A 26038-nucleotide genomic window follows, 5' to 3' on the forward strand; every position below is an offset into this window, starting at 1 on the left:
GGGTCTGGGAGGGCATAGGCCCACCCACTGGAGAGCCAGGCCCAGCCAATCAGAATTCGTTTTTACCCACAAAAAGGCTTTATTACAGACAGAAATAGTCCTTAGAAAATTACTCCTCAGAAAATATCTGGGATTTTTTATTTCAGTTCATGAAACCTGGGACCAACACTTTACATGTTGCGTTCATATTTTTTGTTCAGTGTAGAAACAGCTCATTTGAAATGCTGGATTAATTGACAATCCTTTATTGAACAGTTTGTAGATCTCTTTAGACACCACACAGGACCACCCTGTTACAATTGAACAATCTCCACATCATCTTCTACAACCTCACAACAAAGTGGATAGAGCACATTTCTAAGACAGAAATGTCCCCTTTTTTTTTGTTGGTATACATATAATGACGTTTAACTCATACTTGATGTCATTATAAGATACTTTGCTCTTACAGCTGTGGACTTACTTTATACCAGCACTTTATGATCACACTCAGTAGTCAACACTTTTACATCACACCAAATCTTACATCCCTTTACACAATCACAGGAGAAGATAGGAGGTCACTGACTGACTTGTGTAGATTTAAAAAAAAAAGTGTTCATACCCATCCTTGAACATGAAAAAGAGTCCCACTTTAAATGAAACACATCATATTGAAGCTTTCACAAGCCGTTTACACTAAGGCCTATCTATATAGATTCTTCAGAAATCATTCATAAGAATATGCCATTTTATATGAAGGGTGGAAAATAGTTATTCTTAATTTAGCACGCACAAGATGTAAAGACTGTTTATATCACCCTTCACATGATTGGGGAATCCCATTGGGCGGCACACAATTGGCCCAGCGTCGTCCGGTATTGGCCGTCATTGTAAATATGAATTTGTTCTTAACTTACTTGCCTAGTTAAATAAAGGTACATATAAACATTTTAAAAATGAATCTAGTATGAATTAAAGACAATTTATATCACCCTTCATGTAGTATGAATTAAAGACCATTTATATCACCCTTCATGTAGTATGAATTAAAGACCGTTTATATCACCCTTCATGTAGTATGAATTCGATACCGTTTAAATCATACTTCATGTAGTATGAATTAAAGACCGTTTATATCACCCTTTATGTAGTATGAATTCGATACCGTTTAAATCATACTTCATGTAGTATGAATTAAAGACCGTTTATATCACCCTTCATGTAGTATGAATTTGCTAATGAAAGATTTGTGCTATGTAGTGCTTGTACAAGTAGTTAAGCAGTTGTTATTCATTTGAAGTGGGACAAAAAAAATGTAAACAAAGTTTGTGACAGCTAATCAAACTTCCAGTGTAAAATGAGCACTCTTCTTGCTTGCTTTTTATTGCTTGGAGACCATACCTCAGAATGATTATAAAAACAGTGATATAATACCCTGCACTTTCAATTTAGTTTGTGACTGTCTTGAATGTTTCACTCATCATCAGTGTGGCCTGATAGAAAAGCCTGATCAAACTAAAACGACAGAATATCAAGCTTTAATGTCCAGTTTGTACAGTAACCTAAAACCTACCATTATTATTACAATGCCTGTAGTTAATAAGGACCTTGTTGGATTTTGTTAAAAACCAGAGTAAATATTAATATAAATGTGTTCTGTTGTCATCCAAAGTATCTCAGGAAAAAAACGTTCCGATTCATAGTACACAGCTGTAGAAAAGGATCTTTCAGGTCCTTGGGTCACTAATAATACCCCTGCCATTGCATGCATAGTGTGCAGATCAATGCCCACTGCTTGTAAACTAAAATAAATAATCTAGAACATTGTTTGGATATTGCATTGTGCAAAAATGTCACAAAACATTTTAGAAGTGCATGTTATTTGTAAGCCAATATGTGAATGTCAGAATGTAAAAGCAATTTCATACTATTCAGAATTCAAGGTACCTGACACTAATATTACAAGTTTTCACTGCATGGTATAGTACACTCTGTATGGCACGCTGCGTAATACAATACTACAATGTAGCAGGCCACTAAGTTCTTGTCCAATCATTTAGGGGGTTGTTGTCACCATAAAATTTCACTAATACTTTCTCATTGCAGAAAAATGATCTATGTTTGTTGGCATCATGACAAGCAAAGTAGGGCCATTTAATCTAGGACACATTTCTGAAAAACCAGAGGCGATAATTGTATGGATATTGGTCAATAAGAGGGTACTACAGCAGCGACAACTAATACAATCAAGAACCTTTGTCTTGCCTTATCACATGAGGCAAACACAAAGACAAACAATTGGCAAATAACTATTTGACCACTTGATTATGGGTTGTAATCGAACATCTCTTGTACATGTCTTCCCAAGAACATGACAAGAACACAAAAGACAATGTTACTTACTGTTTAACTGTACTGTTACTACCTGTGGTCAAGAAAACCTGACAATGAGAATAAGGTGTGCATCTTCAAGAAGTTACTTGTATCCTATGTACCATTCTGTATGGTCCAAAGAATGGAAGGAAGGTTTGCAGAGCTAAAACCCTCCACTAGAAGAAAATGGTATTGACTATGAAATTGTTGGTTTATTGTATTTGGATGTGTAAAACATCTATCAGAAAAAGGGGGGGGGGAACAATTTTGTCTGATGAGTGTCATACTGTGGTTTTGAATAGTAAAAGCCATGCTTCCCATATCATCAAGTGCACAGCTGGAGACGGAGTCGTTGCCTCATCATTATTCCTCCAGTGGTGGGCGGGGTCATTGGGGTACCACTTCCTTCAGCGAGGCCATGGCTGAGTGGATGCGCACGTGAAGTCTGTTCTCAAAGTCATAGCCTGCATAATCCTCCTGAGAGGCAGAGCACAGAACAAATGATGACTTCACAATCAGAATGGACTGTGTTAGGTAGTCATTTCAAACCCAAGAGGAAAACCCTAACCATTCATATACATGTCATCTGATAACTGTACCTTTGCCTGAAGCAGAAATGCTCTCCCTTTTCCCACCGTCTGGATAGAAACACAATGCAAAAAAACATCTCATTAGTCCATCGAGATAAATACTTTAATACAATTTTGGACACAGACACCCACATACACATACACGCACAGATGGTCTGAGTTGACATATTCTCACCTCTGGCTGGGCAAGCAGGACACATCCAAGCTCATAGCAGGAGTATGGCTGCACATAAGAGTTGGTTTGTCGACCAAACTCATCTCTGGCAGCCAGCTGGAACGACTAGATGGGAGGAGAAAGACCAAAGGAAAATCGAATTATATAATTGACCACAAATACATAGTGAGTTACATAATTGATTGTACTGACATAAGATAATGTAATCAAGGTAAAATAATGTGCTCGGAAACAAATTACCTGGATGGCATCTTTATTATTTCCATGACATTTGTGGATGGAACCGAGAAGGAGGTTTTTCAGACCTTTGCACGATGCGTCATCCACACTCTGTAACACTGAAAAGAGAGGAGACAACGGACTCTATTTAATCTGTATTGTAAAAGTTCAGCGCTAAAGCCCAATTGAAATATAAAGGCAGTGTTCCGACGTTGGCCGAGACTGCATTCAGGATGTCAGCGCAATCGAAATCCCCTTTAAATTTCTATCGCTCAATCTGAAAGCGATATTCAGCGATACAGACTGAACAAAGCCCAATGTCTCAAAGACAGAAATGGTCAAATACTTCACAACATTGGTCAGAAATTTTCAAATACTTCACAACATTTAGTACAGTGGTTTGCACCCCATTGTGTCAAAGGAAACTCCTTGACTTGGAGATCCCCCTCTGATAAAGGTCCAGCCCTTACACTGATTCATGAGCTGCAGTTTGGAGGAGGAGCAGTTGGGCAGAGCCTTCCACAGGTACAGCACCTCTATGACCCCCAGAATGCACAGCTCTCTGGTGGGAGACATCTTCCTCAGTCTCTCTGCCTGCAGTAGGGTGGGGGCAGAGAGGCCATGGTAGAGAAAGGGAGGGTTCATGGTTATTAGTTTCACAAAGAGTGGATAAAGATATGGTAAACACATCTGGATGAAAATGACCCACCCGCTTGAGGGCAAACTGCTCAATCTGGTTGTTCTTCCTCTTGAACAGTTTCTGGACATCTTTGAAGACATCCTTGGCACCATCTAAGTCCCCTGCAGCTCCCTGACATACTTTACAGGGGGGGGGGGGGGGGGGTGTTAGAGTGTGAGATCATTTTGAGAAGATGATGAAGACGATGACAATCAATGGTCCACATGTTCCTGGGACAGTGGCTCTCTCACCTCCAGTCAGGTAGGCATAGTAACACTGTGACCATCGGGACTCATTCTTCAGCCTCTCAAACGACCTAAACGCATCCTCAAAGTTCATCTCGATCATACTGCACCAGCCTGAAGTCAAGACAAGACAAATAGGTACAACAGAGGGATTTGGCTCTCAGCAACTGTAAACTGAATGTACATGAGTGTATGCATGTGTGGGTGCTCATTTGAAAGTTGGCATGAATGTCAGGGAAACATACCGATTTCATAGAGACACACGTGCTGGATCTCTCTTTGGTCTGATGCCAGCTCTAGTGCATCATGGAAGGACACCAGAGCACTGTTAATTTGGCACTGGAGATAGATGGGATAGAGATAGCATCACTTTACACAATTACAAGCTACTAGGGTCCTATAAAATCCGCAACGAGGAGAATGCGGATGGAATCACGGAATACCGACATGCATTGAACTTAGTAGGGAATCAACTAAATCTATTGAACATGTATTCATTTGCCCAGGTTTATCATAACACAAAGAGAATGCAACTTTCTAAATAGGCAAAGAGAATTCCCCGTCGGTGTATGTGCGGGGCACGCCACTTTGTGCAGCCGTTAGCGACGATGCTAATGAAAAGTATTTTGGTAGATGGAAAGGCTTTCCCGAAATCTACAAAGTACCTGTCAGAATTACCTGTCAGAATTATATCATGATTATCTGTATAAATCCAGTGGGTACTTGTTTTGCAAACTCTACCATCACTCTACCAAACAACATTCTCTTGCAAGGTGAGTGCTGGAATTAAAGGGGCAACTATCTACATATCAACAAAAAAAAATCTAAAAAAATCCAAGACCTCAAAAGTAGTCTCCTGATGTGGTTTAAGCATGGTTGTGGACTTAGAATATCAAATGTAGCTGTTTTTCTATTAAAAAAGTGTGATTTTGAGAGTGAAAACCAGGGGGAAATGGAAACCCGGAAAAACAAAACGGAGAAAACAAAATTTGGGAAAAAACTAAATGTAATTAGGCAAAAAATGTAATGGATTTTAGAGCCCTAAGCTACTAAGAGCTACAACAACTTATTGTATTGTACAACGCTAAGCGGCAACAGACTGTTATTTCACAGTCAGATGACCCCATCATGCTCACCTCTAACCTCTGAACCCGTCCTTTAAAGAACATGAAGAGGGAGGAATTGGGGTAGACCACAGCCTTCCTCTGGAGAATGGCCTTGGCCTCCTCCAGGCCTGCCTGAGTGTCAGAACCATCCAGAGCAAAGAAAGGCAGCACTACTGTGTGGTACCACAGGAGGGCCAATCTGGGCAGAGGAAAGAGGAAACAATCATGTTTATTTGTGAGACAATTCAAGATGTTTTTATTAAATATCGATTACTGTACATTCAAGTTTGCTAGATAGTTAATATGAAACATTGACTTTCTTGACAAAGAAAAGCTTTGTAAAGATGGCATATAGAACAAAATTGTACCCCACTGCAGTAATTTGGTAAAACACCATCTCAATTTCATAAATAGCAAATGGTAGTTTCTGTCTCAGGGCCTTTTTTCACCACTAGCCATTCTAATAAGCATGTACGTGATTACCGCTATTCTTAGGTCTACCTACTTCTTACGTCACGAGTATTCACCATTCAACTTCCACTGACAGCATGCAATTGTATTTAATGTGTCCTCAATTCTCTATGACTTCAGATATTCCCATTTGACATATTTTACAACTAACACCTGTCCCTGGTTTCATGTATTATACAATTAATAAATACCCTATGATTATAATATGCCATTATGATACTTAGGAGATATTACAGAACAGATGGCCATGTATGAGACAACAGGAACAAGCACTGTGCCAAGAGCTGGGAAAGAGATGAGCTGGAACACGTCAGCAGAAGCTGATCATGCAGAATAACACAACACGTCACCCCCAATCAAATCAACATCAAGACCTGTGCTCTGCTTTTCTATCAAACGATGACATCATATCTACGTATAGCAGCTCATTCAAGCAGTAAAAAGAACTGACAGTGACCTGAAAATTATGAACTGTTGGGAACTGACTTTTAAACTTGAAAATATGAAATATCCTTATTCATGGCACCGATGCAGAGAGGGGAATGTATGATGTTTACATTCTACCAGGATATGTTATTGTCAGACATTAGGGATCCTACGGGAGAAGAGACACAGTCTGGTACAAGTCAACATGACAGACGTGAGTTGGGGAGGAGTGAGCAATTTGGGGCCGAAGTGAGGTCAGATGAAGTGAGGAAGAACATATATCACTAATCTTCTGGTTAGCAACAGAGGTGTATTGGCTGTTCAGACGTGTAGGAGGAGACTCAGTATAGGAGAACGGGTTAAATATCAGTGCTTGTGTGAATATGTATTTTGTCTAATGCAGCTGTTTTACTAGGTTCATTTAGAACCTAACAGGGTTCAGCACGATTTATAGTCATACCAGAGAATCCAGATCAGTGGAGCAGGAGCTGGCAGCAAGGTAGGCACAGTTCCTACACCTTGGGGAGATGAGAATTGTGGGCTGAAAAATTATAGGAGTTTAGGAGGAGTCTGAGTTTATTCAGTCGGCCCATTGTGTAATGACCGGTCGTAAATATATGTTGTAGGGTAGGTTCTGTTAAGAATAGGTCCCGATTGGAGATTTTCCTCTGCGAGATCCAGGTAAATATATGGTGTAGGGTAGGTTCCTTTAAGGATAGGTCCCATGAGTGACACTACAGTGTAGGGTAGGTTCCGTATAGCATAGGTCCCTAGTGGGGCTATTCCCCTGCGAGATCTGTAAGAGGGATGAAAGTCCCAGCCACAGTGGCAGCGAGGCCGTAGAGTGTATGTGGATAGTGATAAAAAGTTGTCTATAAGTTCTGGAGGAGACCTTCATCCATGGTGAGAAAATAAAGAAACTGTGAGGACAGACGCTGGGAGAAGAGAAGCAAGTACAGGGAGTGAATATTTTATAAATAACATTTACATTTACATTTAAGTCATTTAGCAGACGCTCTTATCCAGAGCGACTTACAAATTGGTGCATTCACCTAATGACATCCATTGGAACAGCCACTTTACAATAGTGCATCTAAATCTTTTAAGGGGGGGGGGGGGGGGGGGCAGAAGGATTGCTTTATCCTAGGTATTCCTTGAAGAGGTGGGGTTTCAGGTGTCTCCGGAAGGTGGTGATTGACTCCGCTGTCCTGGCGTCGTGAGGGAGTTTGTTCCACCATTGGGGTGCCAGAGCAGCGAACAGTTTTGACTGGGCTGAGCGGGAACTGTACTTCCTCAGTGGTAGGGAGGCGAGCAGGCCAGAGGTGGATGAACGCAGAGCCCTTGTTTGGGTGTAGGGCCTGATCAGAGCCTGAAGGTACTGAGGTGCCGTTCCCCTCACAGCTCCGTAGGCAAGCACCATGGTCTTGTAGCGGATGCGAGCTTCAACTGGAAGCCAGTGGAGAGAGCGGAGGAGCGGGGTGACGTGAGAGAACTTGGGAAGGTTGAACACCAGACGGGCTGCGGCGTTCTGGATGAGTTGTAGGGGTTTGATGGCACAGGCAGGGAGCCCAGCCAACAGCGAGTTGCAGTAATCCAGACGGGAGATGACAAGTGCCTGGATTAGGACCTGCGCCGCTTCCTGTGTGAGGCAGGGTCGTACTCTGCGGATGTTGTAGAGCATGAACCTACAGGAACGGGCCACCGCCTTGATGTTAGTTGAGAACGACAGGGTGTTGTCCAGGATCACGCCAAGGTTCTTAGCGCTCTGGGAGGAGGACACAATGGAGTTGTCAACCGTGATGGCGAGATCATGGAACGGGCAGTCCTTCCCCGGGAGGAAGAGCAGCTCCGTCTTGCCGAGGTTCAGCTTGAGGTGGTGATCCGTCATCCACACTGATATGTCTGCCAGACATGCAGAGATGCGATTCGCCACCTGGTCATCAGAAGGGGGAAAGGAGAAGATTAATTGTGTGTCGTCTGCATAGCAGTGATAGGAGAGACCATGTGAGGTTATGACAGAGCCAAGTGACTTGGTGTATAGCGAGAATAGGAGAGGGCCTAGAACAGAGCCCTGGGGGACACCAGTGGTGAGAGCGCGTGGTGAGGAGACAGATTCTCGCCACGCCACCTGGTAGGAGCGACCTGTCAGGTAGGACGCAATCCAAGCGTGGGCCGCGCCGGAGATGCCCAACTCGGAGAGGGTGGAGAGGAGGATCTGATGGTTCACAGTATCGAAGGCAGCCGATAGGTCTAGAAGGATGAGAGCAGAGGAGAGAGAGTTAGCTTTAGCAGTGCGGAGCGCCTCCGTGATACAGAGAAGAGCAGTCTCAGTTGAGTGACTAGTCTTGAAACCTGACTGATTTGGATCAAGAAGGTCATTCTGAGAGAGATAGCAGGAGAGCTGGCCAAGGACGGCACGTTCAAGAGTTTTGGAGAGAAAAGAAAGAAGGGATACTGGTCTGTAGTTGTTGACATCGGAGGGATCGAGTGTAGGTTTTTTCAGAAGGGGTGCAACTCTCGCTCTCTTGAAGACGGAAGGGACGTAGCCAGCGGTCAAGGATGAGTTGATGAGCGAGGTGAGGTAAGGGAGAAGGTCTCCGGAAATGGTCTGGAGAAGAGAGGAGGGGATAGGGTCAAGCGGGCAGGTTGTTGGGCGGCCGGCCGTCACAAGACGCGAGATTTCATCTGGAGAGAGAGGGGAGAAAGAGGTCAAAGCACAGGGTAGGGCAGTGTGAGCAGAACCAGCGGTGTCGTTTGACTTAGCAAACGAGGATCGGATGTCGTCGACCTTCTTTTCAAAATGGTTGACGAAGTCGTCTGCAGAGAGGGAGGAGGGGGGGGAGGGGGAGGAGGATTCAGGAGGGAGGAGAAGGTGGCAAAGAGCTTCCTAGGGTTAGAGGCAGATGCTTGGAATTTAGAGTGGTAGAAAGTGGCTTTAGCAGCAGAGACAGAAGAGGAAAATGTAGAGAGGAGGGAGTGAAAGGATGCCAGGTCCGCAGGGAGGCGAGTTTTCCTCCATTTCCGCTCGGCTGCCCGGAGCCCTGTTCTGTGAGCTCGCAATGAGTCGTCGAGCCACGGAGCGGGAGGGGAGGACCGAGCCGGCCTGGAGGATAGGGGACATAGAGAGTCAAAGGATGCAGAAAGGGAGGAGAGGAGGGTTGAGGAGGCAGAATCAGGAGATAGGTTGGAGAAGGTTTGGGCAGAGGGAAGAGATGATAGGATGGAAGAGGAGAGAGTAGCGGGGGAGAGAGAACGAAGGTTGGGACGGCGCGATACCATCCGAGTAGGGGCAGTGTGGGAAGTGTTGGATGAGAGCGAGAGGGAAAAGGATACAAGGTAGTGGTCGGAGACTTGGAGGGGAGTTGCAATGAGGTTAGTGGAAGAACAGCATCTAGTAAAGATGAGGTCAAGCGTATTGCCTGCCTTGTGAGTAGGGGGGGAAGGTGAGAGGGTGAGGTCAAAAGAGGAGAGGAGTGGAAAGAAGGAGGCAGAGAGGAATGAGTCAAAGGTAGACATGGGGAGGTTAAAGTCACCCAGAACTGTGAGAGGTGAGCCGTCCTCAGGAAAGGAGCTTATCAAGGCATCAAGCTCATTGATGAACTCTCCAAGGGAACCTGGAGGGCGATAAATGATAAGGATGTTAAGCTTGAAAGGGCTGGTAACTGTGACAGCATGGAATTCAAAGGAGGCGATAGACAGATGGGTAAGGGGAGAAAGAGAGAATGACCACTTGGGAGAGATGAGGATCCCGGTGCCACCACCCCGCTGACCAGAAGCTCTCGGGGTGTGCGAGAACACGTGGGCAGACGAAGAGAGAGCAGTAGGAGTAGCAGTGTTATCTGTGGTGAGCCATGTTTCCGTCAGTGCCAAGAAGTCGAGGGACTGGAGGGACGCATAGGCTGAGATGAGCTCTGCCTTGTTGGCCGCGGATCGGCAGTTCCAGAGGCTACCGGAGACCTGGAACTCCACGTGGGTCGTGCGGGCTGGGACCACCAGGTTAGGGTGGGCGCGGCCACGCGGTGTGAAGCGTTTGTATGGTCTGTGCAGAGAGGAGAGAACAGGGATAGACAGACACATAGTTGACAGGCTACAGAAGAGGCTACGCTAAAGCAAAGGAGATTAGAATGACAAGTGGGCTACACGACTCGAATGTTCAGAAAGTTAAGCTTACGTTGCAAAAAAATAAATAAAATAAAAGATCTAATTGACTAAAATGATATAGTACTGCTGGCTGGTGAAGTAGCCTGGCTAGCAGTGGCTGCGTTGTTGAAAGTGAAGCTGGCTAGGTGACCTCGACAATTTCTCTAAATTTCTCTAAACTACACAATTATCATGGATACAAGGACAGCAAAGACAACTAGCTAACACTACGCTAATCAAGTCGTTCCGTTGTAATGTAAGTTTCTACAGTGCTGCTATTCGGTAGAAGTTGGCTAGCTAGCAGTGTTAGCTAGCAGTGTTGGCTAGGTAGGAGGACGGCAGCGCGGCAGGCGAAAATAGCTGGCTAGCTAACCGATAATTACTCAAAGCTACACAATTGTCTTAGATACAAAGATAGCAAAGAAAACTATGTAGCTAGCTAACACTACACAAATCAAGTCGTTCCGTTGATTGACATAAAACAAAACAAGGACAGTGTCTGGACAGGGGAAACAAAACAACATTAATGATGACACGGGGATCAGACTGAGGAACAAAGTGAAGGAGTCCAGGTGAGTCCAATGAAGCGCTGATGTGCGTAATGATGGTGACAGGTGTGCGTAATGGGCAGCCTGACACCCCTCAAGCACCAGAGAGGGGGAGTGGGAGCAGGCGTGACAACCCCCCCTCCCATCTAGGGGCGCCACCCGGCATCCCACCTGGGTGAGCCTGTCGGGCTGGCCAAGGCATGGGAGCCGGACAAGCCGGCTGAGGCGTGGAAGCATGCCGAGACGGCTGAGCCCGACGAGCCAGCTGAGGCGTGGGAGCCCGACGACCTGGCTGAGGCGTGGGAGCCCGACGAGCCGGCTGAGGCGTGGGAGCCTGACGAGCCAGCTGAGGCGTGGGAGCCTGACGAGCCAGCTGAGGCGTGGGAGCCTGAAGGGCCGGCTGAGGCATGGAGTGGGATTGGAGCATGCTGAGCCCACTGAGGTGTGGAAGCCTGACGAGCCGGCCGAGGCGCGGGAGCCTGATGAGCCGGCTGAAGCGTGGGAGCCTGACGAGCCTGCTGAGGCGTGGGAGCCTGACGAGCCGGCTGAGGCATGAAGTGGGATTGGAGCCTGCTGAGCCCACTGAGGTGTGGAAGCCTGACGAGCCTGCTGAAGCGCGGGAGCCTGATGAGCCGGGCTGAGGCGAGGGAGCCCGACGAGCCAGCTGAGGTGTGGGAGTCCGACGACCAGGCTGAGGCGTGGGAGCCTGACGAGCCAGCTGAGGCGTGGGAGCCTGACGAGACGGCTGAGGCATGAAGTGGGATTGGAGCATGCTGAGCCCACTGAGGTGTGGAAGCCTGACGATCCGGGTTGAGGCGTGGGAGCCTGACGAGCCGGCTGAGGCATGAAGTGGGATTGGAGCATGCTGAGCCCACTGAGGTGTGGAAGCCTGACGATCCGGGTTGAGGCGCGGGAGCCTGATGAGCCGGCTGAGGCATGAAGTGGGATTGGAGCATGCTGAGCCCACTGAGGTGTGGAAGCCTGACGAGCGGGTTGAGGCGTGGGAGCCTGACGAGCCGGCTGAGGCGCGGGAGCCTGACGAGCCGGCTGAGGCTTGACGTGGGATGGGAGCAATTAACAAATAAACAATTTATAAATTTTTTATTTAACATGCAGTGTTGTTGTTCGTTTATGAATCATGAGTCGTGTTCAAAGGGGAAATGACTAGTTCTCTGGGTCCCTGGTCCTTTGGTAAATATGCAAATGTACTTTGTTCAGACTGCATATAGAAGGAAAAATATATGTTATTAATAAGGTTTGACATTTACTCCAAATGGATTGTGATATGTGTATTGCTGATTTCGTTTTTGTCTTTGTTTCAATACAAATTTCACCAGATTGGGTCTGCTGGATTGTTGGGATTTCCCCGATGGGTTAGAGTTCTAACTCCCTGATCTGGTAACTCTTCGGGGAGGTCGGCAGTAAAATAAAGGAGTATGAACCAATTTTGGAAATGGTTTCAACAGTAAAAGTATGTTGTTATGCTCTTTGACATTTGTCTTAGAGATAATGGTATTAAGAAAATGTATCATACGGTGAATGGATAGTCTGGATTTGTGTCTTAAAAAGTGTCTTAAAAAGTGTCTTAAAAACTGTTGTTTTGCTCTCTCCTCTCTCAAGTAATGGCAAGGTGGCATCAGATGGTGTCTTAATGCATGCATGCAAGGGATAATTTGACCATGAACAGTGTGTGAACCTCAAAACCCTCCCTAACCGGCTGAAGAAAGAGTGACAAAGGTGTTCAATACGACAGTGACTTTTAACACTCCTATCTGTGACCTGAGTCCGAGCCATCAACCTGGGTACGGGCGGCAGGAGTGTGCCATCAGTCCTGAGACCGCGCATGTGGAGTGAGCATGGAGAGAGATAACGTTCAAACTTCTCTTATGCTGCTGGTGTACTGGTGGGAAAAATGGACCAGACAGAATGAACTGTACAGAATGGTGGTGGCACCTCAGGCGAGAGACTTATAAGAACTTATAAGAAATTATACATTTCTTTGATAATTGAAATCGGGACTGTCACGCCCTGGCCTTAGTATTCTTTGTTTTCTTTATTATTTGAGTTAGGTCAGGGTGTGACATGGGGAATGTTTGTGTTTTGTCTCGTCTTGGGTGGTTATATGGTAAAGGGGGTGTTGGGTTTAGTGTATGGGGTTGTGTTTAGTGAATGTGTCTAGGTATGTCTATGGTTGCCTGAGTGGTTCTCAATCAGAGACAGCTGTCTTTCATTTGTCTCTGATTGGGAGCCATATTTAAGGCAGCCATAGGCATTATGCGTTTGTGGGTAATTGTCTATGTAGAACGTTTGTAGCTTTTGTATTGCACTTACGTTTGTAGCTTCACGGTCGTTTGTTGTTTTGTTTAGTTTTGTTTTAAGTGTTCGTTTCGTGTTTCACTCATCTCAAATAAAAGAGAACGTATTTTTCACACGCTGCGCCTTGGTCCACTCATTATCCTCAAGACGATCGTGACAGGGACATTATCAAGAGCCATCAACTGTGACAGACACGAGTTATATATGTGCCATTGGGAAGATGAACTATAACACTATCTGAAGAGGAATCAATGAAGACACACTAGAAAGATAAGTGTCAGGAGAAGAGGGAGGGGGTCAACCGTGCCCGTAATTGTTAGGGTGATTATGGAGGTCTGCACACTGCAAAATTCATAGTAATTTAGACTAAGAATGCATTGAGATTAGAGGTCGACCGATTATGGCCGATTCATTAGGGCCGATTTCAAGTTTTCATAACAATTGGTAATCGCCATTTTTGGACGCCGATTATGGCCGATTACATTGCATTGCACGAGGAAACTGCGTGGCAGGCAGGCTGTCCACCTGTTACGCAAGTGCAGCAAGGAGCCAAGTTAAGTTGCTAGCTAGCATTAAACTTATAAAAAACAATCAATCTTCAACATAATCACTAGTTAACTACACATGGTTGATGATATTACTAGGTTAACTAGCTTGTCATGCGTTGCATAGAATCAATGCGTTGCCTGTTAATTTATTATCGAATCACAGCCTACTTCGCCAAACGGGGGATGATTTAACAAAAGTGCATTCGCGAAAAAAGCACAATCGTTGCACGAATGTACCTAACCATAAACCCCAATGCCTTTCTTAAAATCAATACACAGAAGTATATATTTTTTTAAACCTGCATATTTAGTTAAAAGAAATTCATGTTAGCAGGCAATAATAACTAGGGAAATCGTGTCACTTCTCTTGCGTTCATTACACGCAGAGTCAGGGTATATGCAACAGTTTGGGCCGCCTGGCTCGTTGCGAACTAATTTGCCAGAATTTTACATAATTATGACATAACATTGAAGGTTGTGCAATGTAACAGCAATTTTAAACTTAGGGTTGCCACCCGTTCGATAAAATACGGAACGGTTCCGTATTTCACTGAAAGAATAAACGTTTTGTTTTCAAAATGATCGTTTCCAGATTTGACCATATTAATGACCAAAGGCTCGTATTTCTGTGTTTATTATAATTAAGTCTATGATTTGATATTTGATAGAGCAGTCTGACTGAGCGGTGGTAGGCAGCAGCAGGCTGGTAAGCATTCATTCAAACTTTACTGCGTTTGCCAGCAGCTCTTAGCAATGCTTGAATCACAGCGCTGTTTATGACTTCAAGCCTATCAACTCCTGAGATTAGGCTGGCAATACTAAAGTGCCTATTAAAACATCCAATAGTCAAAGGTATATGAAATACAAATGGTATAGAGAGAAATGGTTGACGCGTCATAATTCCTATAATAACTACAACCTAAAACTTCTTAACTGGGAATATTGAAGAACTAGGAATATTGAACCACCAGCTTTCATATGTTCTGAGCAAGGAACTTAAACGTTAGCTTTTTTACATGGCACATTTTGCACTTTTACTTTCTTCTCCAACACTGTGTTTTTGCATTATTTAAACCAAATTGAGCATGTTTCATTATTTATTTGCGACTAAATAGATTTTATTTATGTATTATATTAAGTTAAAATAAAAGTGTTCATTGTTCATTCAGTATTGTTGTAATTGTCATTATTACAAATATATATATATATATATATATAAAAAAATCGTCCGATTAATCGGTATCGCCTTTTTTTGGTCCTCCAATAATCGGTATCGTATCGGCGTTGACAAATCATAATCAGTCGACCTCTAATTGAGATACCAATCTGTCATTACCATGCCACTCGCGACAGTAAAAACAGAGACAAACGGGGCTGTAATGAGAAGAGTTATTACCGGTAATATATGGTCCCGTTTATAAATGTACATTCTAACCGTGATGATGTGTGCTAGGTTGAGAAGTTTGAATTCGAGTGATAGACTCAAAGTACAGCACTAAGGACTGTCGTTTCAAATTTTGGTTGGATAATTGATCAAATGTTTTAACTATGATTCGGATAAAGCGAGAGAGTGCGCTATTCTCAAACTGCGACTGTATTGGGTCTAAGGAAGGTTTTTCTCTCTAGAAGCCTTATCTTTAAGTGTCCTCCGAAAGGGAGGTTATTAGAGAACTCACTGGATGATCGCTTGACTCAACCATGAAGGGGTTTTTGTTTTACAATGTCACCATAATCCTAATGTTAAAGCATATCAATACATATGGATTGCTGGATGATACGGTAAAATTAATTGCATACAAGTCTCATAGTCTGTGTCTTGTGTTAACACCCAAGGATGAAAATGAAGGATACGGGCATGGAAACTAGCATTCCATGGGCATAGAACGGAAAGAATGGACGGTTCTTTACCCAGTCTTAGTCGCATCAAGGGTGGTGTGAAATGATTAAACATGTATTTTCTCTCTTCCCTGTTCAAGTCAATATGTTTTTAGGTGTCGTGGGATATAAAAGTGATCATTGTTCCAGATGAGGAATTGGTGGAAATTGAAAAATTGAGTTGAAAATGTTTTAGTATGGTGATAACAATAGTAGTGACTAATGTGTTATAGGTTAGATTAAATGATTTATGTGCAAATGTATTTGTAGCAGAAGGTGAGGTACATATGAGGCCTGTGTTTGAGACAGAATGTTTACATAAGGGTGTAAGCAGAAGGCAATGTGACTGGGGGAGATCTGTGGGGCTCATAAATGAAGGTCGGGGTGATAGTCTCTGGGGATGACACCACTCTATGTATATTGTTACAGGAGATAGCTCGTAGGAGAGGGAGACAGCTAACTGTGCACAATATAAAGACTATTATGATGTTAAATTGAACGTTACTCATACCCAGATCATGGTGAGAGTAGCAGAGATAGTGTTGGCATTTCAGACATTATTGTCAACTTTCAAGAAACCTGTGACTCAGAGTTTTGTTAGGTTGGATATTCTTCCAAAGTCATTAATCTCTTCCCCATTTCTAAAAGCCAGCAAACACTTGACATATCTCCCAGAAGATTGTGACCAATCTAACCTGAGCACAAGAGAGTATTATCCACAGGTACAGACTGTAGCAGAATACAGAAGGTCATTGGAGATGTTGGTGGCTAGGGGACCGGATATGAGTTGGGAAACAGGTAGAGTATCTGAAAGGGTCCGTCCTAGATCTATCAGTGAACCACGACAATAGAAGAGCAGGAGACAGATTCCAGGCAGTAGCTATTCTCACAGCAGTCGCTGTAGGGACAGTAAGTGAAGGAGGCTATAGTAACAGCATGGAATTAGAGTACGGAGCAAATGGGGGATTTTGAGGTATGAGTCATGAGCAGTGTTAGTAGTAGCAGGGGTTACTTTAGTAGCAATGTTGGGACATCATTTTCTGAGGGCATTGATGTTGAAACGTGTATACAGTGCTGAATTACCTCAAGAAGAGGTAAAGTTGATTAAGGCCACTGCACGTATAAATCGGGTGGCTATGGAGGAAGAAGGAGAAGGGGAGCAAAGTGAGAATGACATGGCTTGGGAACACCTCTTGAGAGCCTGTGGTCTGGGGGGGAAGACTGGGTGAAAGCATGAGGAGGTTTTTAAGGGCTTTCATTTTTGTGGAACCCAGCAGAAAAGTAGCAGCAGAAAAGTAGCAGCAGAAAAGTATCCTGAAGGCAAAGTCAGGCAAAGAGAGAGTGGGAATTGGGAATGTTCTCAAACTTTGATTTTATGTTGCTATATATAATTATGCATAGTTTCACACATTATTAATACTGTTATGTTTTGTGTTTGTTTTTGCTTTTCAAGTCTTGTGCTATCACTCTCTAAGGAACCAGAAGTTGAAATGGAGAAAGTCAAAACCTACAGCTAAAATGGAGGAAGCCAAAAGCTCCAGCTGTCATTCTGTTGTCCGACAAGAAATGGGAATAGGAGTGTGCAGAGTGTGATTATAGAAGAGAGGTCATAAGTCTTGGATTTGTAAACATAATAAACAACTGTGAATGTTAATCATGTTTTATTTTTTTGTTAATGTCTTATCATTGTTTGTTAATTTATAAGTAATTTCCTAGTTTATATAATGATGAACTGTATGGAGTTAATGTTCAACAGGGGGAACTGTTGGGAACTGACTTTTAAACTTGAAAATATGAAATATCCTTATTCATGGCACCGATGCAGAGAGGGGAATATATGATGTTTACATTCTACCAGGATATGTTATTGTCAGACATTAGGGATCCTACGGGAGGAGAAGAGACACAGTCTGGTACAAGTCAACATGACAGACGTGAGTTGGGGAGGAGTGAGCAATTTGGGGCCGAAGTGAGGTCAGATGAAGTGAGGAAGAACATATATCACTAATCTTCTGGTTAGCAACAGAGGTGTATTGGCTGTTCAGACGTGTAGGAGGAGACTCAGTATAGGAGAACGGGTTAAATATCAGTGCTTGTGTGAATATGTATTTTGTCTAATGCAGCTGGGTGAATAAACTTGGTTTAAACTTGACTAATCGTCTGTGAGTTTTACTTGGTTAATTTAGAACCAAACAGAACATAATCCTTTCCTTCTCTCATTACATGAAAGTCATTCCCTTCAGTTATGAGAAAGGGCTCTATTCAATCCGACGCGCTTCAGTTCAGCGTTATAACGCGATTGAAATGTAAAGGTCATTTCCGATTGAGCTGAAGCATATGAGAGTACCAGCTGTTCTGGATGACTGTGTGATAACACTCTCGGTAGCCGATGTGAACAAGACCTTTAAACAGGTCAACGTTCACAAAGCCGCAGGGCCAGACGGATTACCAGGATGTGTACTCAAAGCATGGGCGGACCAACTGGCGAGTGTCTTCACTGACATTTTCAACCTCTTCCTGACGAGTCTGTAATAGCTACATGTTTCAAGCAAACTACCATAGTCCCTTTGCCCAAGGAAGCAAAGGTAACCTGCATAAATGAGATCCACAGATGACGCAATCTCAAATCGCACTCCACACTTCCCTTTCCCACCTGGACAAAAGGAACACCTATGGGAGAATGCTGTTCATTGACTACAGCTCAGCGTTCAACACCATAGTGCCCACAAAGCTCATCACTAAGCTAAGGACCCTGGGACTAAACACCTCCCTCTACAACTGGATCCTGGACTTCCTAACTGGCCATCCCCAGATGGTAAGGGTAGGCAACAACACGTCTGCCACGCTGATAATCAACACGGGGGCCCCTCAGGGGTGCATGCTCAGTCCCTTCCTGTACTCCCTGTTCACCCATGACTGTGTGGCCAAATATGACTCCAACACCATCATTACGTTTGCTGATGACACAACAATGGTAGGCCTGATTACCGACAACAATGAGACAGCCTATAGGGAGGTCAGAAACCTGGCTGTGTGGTGACAGAACAACAAACTCTCCTTTAATGTGAGCAAGACAAAGGAGCTGATCGTGGACTACAGGAAAAGGTGGGCCGAACAGGCCCCCATCAACATCAACAGGGCTGTAATGGAGCGGGTCGAGAGTTTCAAGTTCCTTGGTGTCCACATCACCAACGAACTATCATGGTCCAAACACACCAAGACAGTCGTGAAGAGGGCACGACAAAACTTTTTCCCCCTCAGGAGACTGAAAAGATTTGGCATGTGCCCCCAGATCCTCAAAAAGTTCTACAGCTGCACCATCGACAGCATCCTGTTGCATCACCGCCCGGTATGGCAACTGCTCGGCATCTGACCATAATGCGCTACAGAGGGTAGTGCGTATGGCCCAGTACATCACTGGGGCCAAACTTCCTGCCATCCAGGACCTATATATTAGGAAGTGTCAAAGGAAAGCCCAAAAAATTGTCATAGAAGTCATAGACGCACGGCAAGCGGTACCGGAGTGCCAAGTCTAATACCAAAAGGCTCCTTAACAGCTTCTACCCCCGAGCCATAAGGCTGCTGAACAGTTAATCAAATGGCCAGCGGACTATTTACATTGACCCCCCCCCATCCATTTGTTTTGTACATTGCTGCTACTCGCTGTTTATTATCTATGCATAGTCACTTCACCCCTACCTACCCCCACCCCTATGTGCAAATTACCTCAACTAACCTGTAGCCCTGCACACTGACTCAGTACTGGTACAACTTGTATATAGCCTCATTATTGTTATGTTAGTGTGTTACTTTTTATTATTTCTTACTTTAGTTTATTTGGTAAATATTTTCTTAACTCTTCTTGAACTGCACTGTTGGTTAAGGGCTTGTAAGTCAGCATTTCACGGTAAGGTCTACACTCGTTGTATTCGGCGCATGTGACAAATCAAATTTGATTTGGGAACATTGCCTTTAAATGTCAATCGCACTACAACGCAGATCTTCAGCGCTACGGATTGAATCAAACCCTAAGTCTCTCTCTCTCTCTCTGTCTTTCCTTGCACTTCAGCCCTCTAAGAAGTGATTTAATACTCATACTCACGTAGCTAGCGGGGCCTTCATGTCCTTACTCTCACTGGCATACATGAGGGAGGACAGACCCTGGAGACGATCGCCAGGGAAACCCAGCAGGTTGATGATCTTGAGCAGGTGTGGTGGTACCATGGAGATGCAGAGATGGAAGAGGCCGTATCCGAAGCTGACGGAGCCCTTGAGTCGGTCCAGGGCCTCTGCAGTCACAGCACCCTCCACTGGGGTGTTGTGGTTGGCCTGGTCTGAGGATAGATCCTCCTCATGGGAGGAACAGCGCCTCACACAGGTCTCCTGCAGCTGACTGATGTCACTGTGGCACTTATTGTACATCTTCCAGGCCTTACGGAGGATCCAGCCTCCTTTGATGTACGCTGTTGAAGAGAAGATACTGTAAGAGTCAGTCCAGTCAAATCCAGTTAACTCTCATGATTCCTATTTTACTTGCAGATGTTTCCAAAAATTTGTAGACTGGATATAATCATATTACATATAATTGAATAGAAAATGTATGAAAACAATATATACTGCATTGCCATCAAGCAAGCTATAGTACATCAGTAATTGAATGATTGTGGATTCAACAAATTATACATTACATGAGAGCTCCTGCTTGATGAAGGAGAGCACAGCGAGGTAGACCTGGCAGTCGGCCACAATGATCTGTCGCTGCAGGCGGTCCACAACCACGACCCCTGACCTCTGGGACTCCAACTGACAGACAGAAACACACAGTAGTCTGGTAATTCTCTGATCAACACTCAGCTAAACCATCAGCCAGTCCAGCTACGTAATAAAGAAGCCCCCTGTGTTGATCATAAACAGGTTGTAACGATTATCTTCCTCTTCTGATGAGGAGTAAGAAAGATCGGACCAAAACGCAGCGTGGTAAGTGTCCATGTTACTTTAATAGAACAGAACACGAAAATACAAAAATAACAAAGTGAAATAACAACGAAAATCGAAACAGTCCTGAATGGTGAAAACAAACACAAAACAGGAAGCAACTACCCACAAACTCAAGTGGGAACAGGCTACCTAAGTATGGTTCTCAATCAGAGACAACGATAGACAGCTGCCTCTGATTGAGAACCACACACGGCCAAACACAAAGAGAGACAACATAGAACACCAGACATAGAATGCCCACCCCAACTCACGCCCTGACCAAACCAAAATAAAGACATAAAAAAGGAACTAAGGTCAGAACGTGACACAGGTCTCCATTCTATTCCTTCGTTCTATTTCAGAGTTACAAATTACATTGAGTGTGGGATTGACATGATCTCATAGTTGCCAATATCATTAAGCTCAATATAGAAGATCTTGACTTTGATTCTTGATACTGATACAGCTGGAAACAATGTGATGGTGTATAACCAGCAGAAATCAAGACAGAATTATGCATGTTACATGACCAATCCCACTGGGCACGTCCCAATGTCTATTTCACATCGGTTCAATGTAATTTCCTTGAAATAACGTGGAAACAGCGTTGATTCAACCAGTGTGTGCCCAGTGGAATGCTTGGATATCCTAAACATAAATGCTCCATGTAAACAAAACCTCTGCCTGTCTGTTGGTCTGTAATCAGTCACCCACTCACACTCTTCTTGATCTTGTTCCTGATTGTCTCTATGACGCCAACGTTGTCACTCTCACACAGCTTCTCCGTGGTCCTCAGGTCGTCACACGCCGTCTGCATCTTCTCCTCCTCAAAGGTCATCATGGCATTCTGCAACATCACACACACAACAACAACAAACACATTGAAGCTTTTCAGCTAATGCTGGCACAGAGAAAACACTCATGCAAGTAATTAAAGAAATAAGTACCCGATTTTAATTTGGATTTCATTGGGGTGTATTGTGAACAAATGTGCGGTAATCGGATTGAAGGAGGGTTATAACACAGGGGTTACGCAATGGTATCACAAAGCAGGCTCAGGACAAAGAGCTCTTTCTAGGCCACAGCACACGGAGAAACACTGTGACAACCAGAACCTATTGTGTGGCTTGGTCAAGAATCTCTTTGTTCAGTTGCCTTTTATCAAACTGTCAGTCAAAGATATGCAATGTATGCCCTCATCCTTATATAAATATGTGGTTTTAATGTCAGATGAATTGAATGCTTTTTCAGTGAGGCCCTCTATGCATCAGTTTGTGTTGTCATTGACCCATCCCCACACAGTCCTTCCAAGCGTTTTTTATTGCATGGGAGGGCAGAGGAGGATGACATTATCTCTTGCTTCATGGTGCTCCAACTCTGACATGAGGGGCAGTGACGGGGTCTGTTTCGTGACCATGCTGCAGAAAATCTCTGTCTCCCCCCCCCCCCCAGGGAGACAAACACATCACTGCAGCAGAGAGATAGCGAGAGTATCCACATCAAAATGCCTTTGATGAGCTGAAGATGCATCCATTATGGTAATGTATAAATGAGGGGAAATGGACAATAGTGGTCACGATGATGTAATCCATTACACAAATTGGGTCACGTCAAGTCCTGACACCTCATCTAACTTACGCAGTGCATTGTATGGTTTATGATGGTGTAACGTTGCACACTAACATTGTTAGGATGAGTAATTACATTTGCCCTGTCTCTCGTAGCTTGCATGCTTGTAGTGATGTCATGAGAGAGAATGTCAGTAGAGGTAGGACGTGAACCACCAACGAAGGAAGTAAGCTAGAGGTTATGGCAACCAAGGGGTCATGACAAAACACCTGTCCTGCAGTCAAGATGCAGTCTGAGGAAACTCACCAGGAAGCTGACAAAACTGGCCCCAAAGCTCATCAGTGGACTGTGAGTCCTGAAGAGAAAGGACAACATAGAGTTCATTTTATTTATTTTATTTCACCTTTATTTAACCAGGTAGGCTAGTTGAGAACAAGTTCTAATTTACAACTGCGACCTGGCCAAGATAAAGCAAAGCAGTGCAACACAAACAACAACACAGAGTTACACATGGAATAAACAAACATACAGTCAATAATACAATAAAAAAAGTCTATATACAGTGTGTGCAAATGAGGTAGGATAACGGAGGTAAGGCAATAAATTGGCCATAGTGGCGAAATAATTACAATATAGCAATTAAACACTGGAGTGATAGATGTGCATTAGATGAGTGTACAAGTAGAGATACTCGGTTGCAAAGGAGCAAAATAAATAAAATAGATAACAGTATGGGGATGAGGTAGTTGGATAGGCTAATTACAGATGGGCTATGTACAGGTGCAGTGATCTATGAGCTGCTCTGACAGCTGGTGCTTAATAAAGCTAGTGAGGGAGATATGAGTCTCCAGCTTCAGTGATTTTTGTAGTTCGTTCCAGTCATTTGCAGCAGAGAACTGGAAGGAAAGGCGGCCAAAGGAGGAATTGGCTTTGGGGGTAACCAGTGAAATATACCTGCTGGAGCGCGTGCTATGGGTGGGTGCTGCTATGGAAGGGAGCGATAGACACAGAAGCTGCATTTAGACAGGCAGCCCAATTCTGAAAATTATTTGATGTGAAAAGATCTGTTGACCAATTAGTGGGGGGAAAAAATCTGAATTTGGCTGCCTGTGTAAACGCAGCCAGAGAGACTTACTTCTGCCTCATACCGAACATAATTCAATAAAGCAGAGAAAAGATAACCAGTGACACTTGAGTATCGACTAGGTAAAGGTTGTTACTAATGATAACTAACTAAAGGTAACAATATCATAATTGATTATCAATAATCATTACTGAAATTGTTATAACAATAACCATGCACATCTTCGCCACTACTAAGAACCAGATCTGTTTCACACATAGTGCTTTACAGAGAGACATTCAGTCCGTTCCCCTGTCTCAACATCATCAGCGACTCATGGAGGGAGAAAGGCTTGATTAACCAGAAAGCTAAAATTAGCACAGTAAGTGTCATTTTCTCCCGTTGGCACAAACAGAGCTGGATTGCAGTGAGTGCAGTGTACTACCCTTCCATTTCTCAGTCACCATTATCCATTCAACTGTTGTTTGGAATGTCAGGGCCAGGCTGGAGTGCAGAGACTACTATTTAATTTCTTGTTTTGGGGTTAGGCTATGAATGGGGATAGTTTCAAGAGACAAGGATAGATTTACATTTAGACTCAAATGTAGATTTTCAATATGTTAAACCAACTCAGTAGCATTAATCTGCAGATTTAAGAGGAAATAGCGGGTAAAGCAAATAATACATAATCATAGCCACAGGTGCAAACATAATTTAAAGGACAATTATGCCTAACCATGGTCATACCCTGTTTGGCACCAGTGAGTTCTGCCAAAGAGAACAATAATGGCCTTTGTGTTGGACTTGGTCAGTGTGTTTGGGGAATTACTGATGGCCACTGTGTTACGTCCTGATCATAGAGAGCCTTTATTTTCTATGGTGGAGTAGGTCAGGGCGTGACTGCGGGGGTTTCTAATTTATTATTTCTATGTGGAGTTCTAGGTTTAATTTTCTATGTTGGTGATTTGTATGATTCACAATTAGAGGCAGCTGGTAATCGTTGTCTCTAATTGGGGATCATATTTAAGTAGTGTTTGTTCCCACCTGTGTTTGTGGGATATTGAATTTTGTATTTTGAGTTAGTGTATGTGTCACTGTTTGTTTTGTTGTTTTTGCTAAGTTTCACTATTAATAAATTATGTGGAACTCAACATTCGCTGCTCCTTGGTCCGTCTCTACAAACAGCCGTGACACACTGAGACTATAATGCTGTAATGGTACCGGAGCCTTGTATAGGCCTAGAATGTAAATTACTGGAAGGCTCTGACGGATACCGACTCTAAGGAAATATGCTGAGCTCTGATGTTTTATCAATATTTCTGTCCAACCTTCAATTTGCCGGGGGGTAAATTTGTATTAACTACCATGGAAATCCTTAACAATGCCTCAAGGTGATCATGCAGAGCTATCTGTCATGATTGCATAGGTAAAGAAATATGATGCACCTATACCTACATACTGTAGGATCAGTGATCACCTCAAGTTGGGAGGGTTATTACAAGTATTTGAACAGGGCCTTGAAAACAGGTTGGTACAGTTAATCTGATGTTTGAGCACACAAAGGCACACCCTTTAAATTAATCACCTGTGCAATTCAAATAATTATGTAGACTAATACAGGGTTTCCCAAACTCGGTCCTGGGTGCAAGTTTAGTTTTTTCCCCTAGGACTACTCAGCTTATTCAAATAACCAAAGCTTGATGATGAGTTGGTTATTTGAATGAGCGCTGTAGCGCTAGGGCAAAAACCAAAACCAAAACCAAAACGGGGGGGCGAGTTTGGGAAAGTCTGGACGAATAGGCCTGCTGTGGGCAATGATATCTGATGATCAAATATTACTATAGGCTACATTTTATGAAATTATGAAGAGCAGGAAAACTATCTCACCTGTATTTTCTGAAAAGCTCGTCGCTCTCCTTGAATCCGTTGTTAAGAAGCATGTTGATACCTTGAAGAGCGAGCTCAGCGTCGTCTATGTGCTCAGCTTTCTCCTCTACCTGCTGCTGCTTGGACTGCTCTGGGCCCGCCATTGTTTATGCCTGTCGTCTGCTGAATATAATGAATCAATTCAACACAGGCCAAAATGTGGTTTCAAAATGATTCTTCCCCGTAGACTATCCCACATTGGTTATTGATGATGGGACTGAGCCGACATATCCTTGCAAATGAGGTAAGAGACGCGTCTTTTCGGGCAAAATTCTGAAGCTGTAACACCGGTAAATTACTAATCGGCGCGCATCCAAGGTTCGTCCAAATGCACCAAAGGCACTATTTACATGCTATTTCTATGATTAAACTAGGTGTACATTCATCCAGACGTTTTGCTGTCTTGTCTGCCGCACGCTATGGTCGTCGTCAGTCGAAAAAATGGTTGTCGTCATAACGTAGGCTATAGCTTTGGGCTAGGTATGTATAGGCTCTGGGAGGTTCCAAAGATGAAACCTGCTGTGGCAAATCAGCATCCTGCCATTGCACCGTCTGCTAGCCCTGCCAGCGACTGCTTCCCATTTCCTCTCATCAGTACCTTTTCCAAATATGTCCTGCTCTGCCTCCAGAGTCCAGTCCTCAGAGCAGATTTGACGACAGCAACAACCTTTCACCTCACAGCCAGCCAATACGCGCGCACTTGGCTGCGAGCTTCAGAACAACAGCAGTGCACTGTCACATTAGAGCAGACGCCTACAAACCTCATCGTTGAAAGGAAAAAATGTCATATTTAGCAAGAAGGCATGCAGC

General features: G+C 43.9%; 1 protein-coding gene across 2 annotated transcripts; it reads right to left on the bottom strand.

Moving 5' to 3' along the window:
* Window positions 1-229: 229 nt before the first annotated feature.
* Window positions 230-25931, bottom strand: LOC139578414 (tetratricopeptide repeat protein 39C). 2 transcript variants are annotated; one of them, XM_071405970.1, is made up of 15 exons: window positions 25190-25931; window positions 22546-22594; window positions 21389-21517; window positions 20382-20496; window positions 19796-20156; window positions 16777-16827; window positions 5400-5568; window positions 4509-4602; window positions 4270-4377; window positions 4049-4158; window positions 3810-3933; window positions 3361-3458; window positions 3121-3225; window positions 2955-2993; window positions 230-2832 (listed from the first exon to the last, which is right to left on the bottom strand). In XM_071405970.1, the coding sequence occupies exons 1-15, from the start codon at window positions 25330-25332 to the stop codon at window positions 2743-2745; spliced, it is 1785 nt and encodes a 594-aa protein (XP_071262071.1). In that variant the 5' UTR covers window positions 25333-25931; the 3' UTR covers window positions 230-2742. The 2 variants fall into 2 exon arrangements, with proteins under 2 accessions (XP_071262071.1, XP_071262072.1); XM_071405971.1 differs by lacking the exon at window positions 16777-16827 and having other exon boundaries at window positions 25190-25928.
* Window positions 25932-26038: the final 107 nt, after the last annotated feature.

The sequence above is a fragment of the Salvelinus alpinus genome, chromosome 6 (assembly GCF_045679555.1).
Source record: "Salvelinus alpinus chromosome 6, SLU_Salpinus.1, whole genome shotgun sequence".
Taxonomy (NCBI): Eukaryota; Metazoa; Chordata; class Actinopteri; order Salmoniformes; family Salmonidae; genus Salvelinus; species Salvelinus alpinus.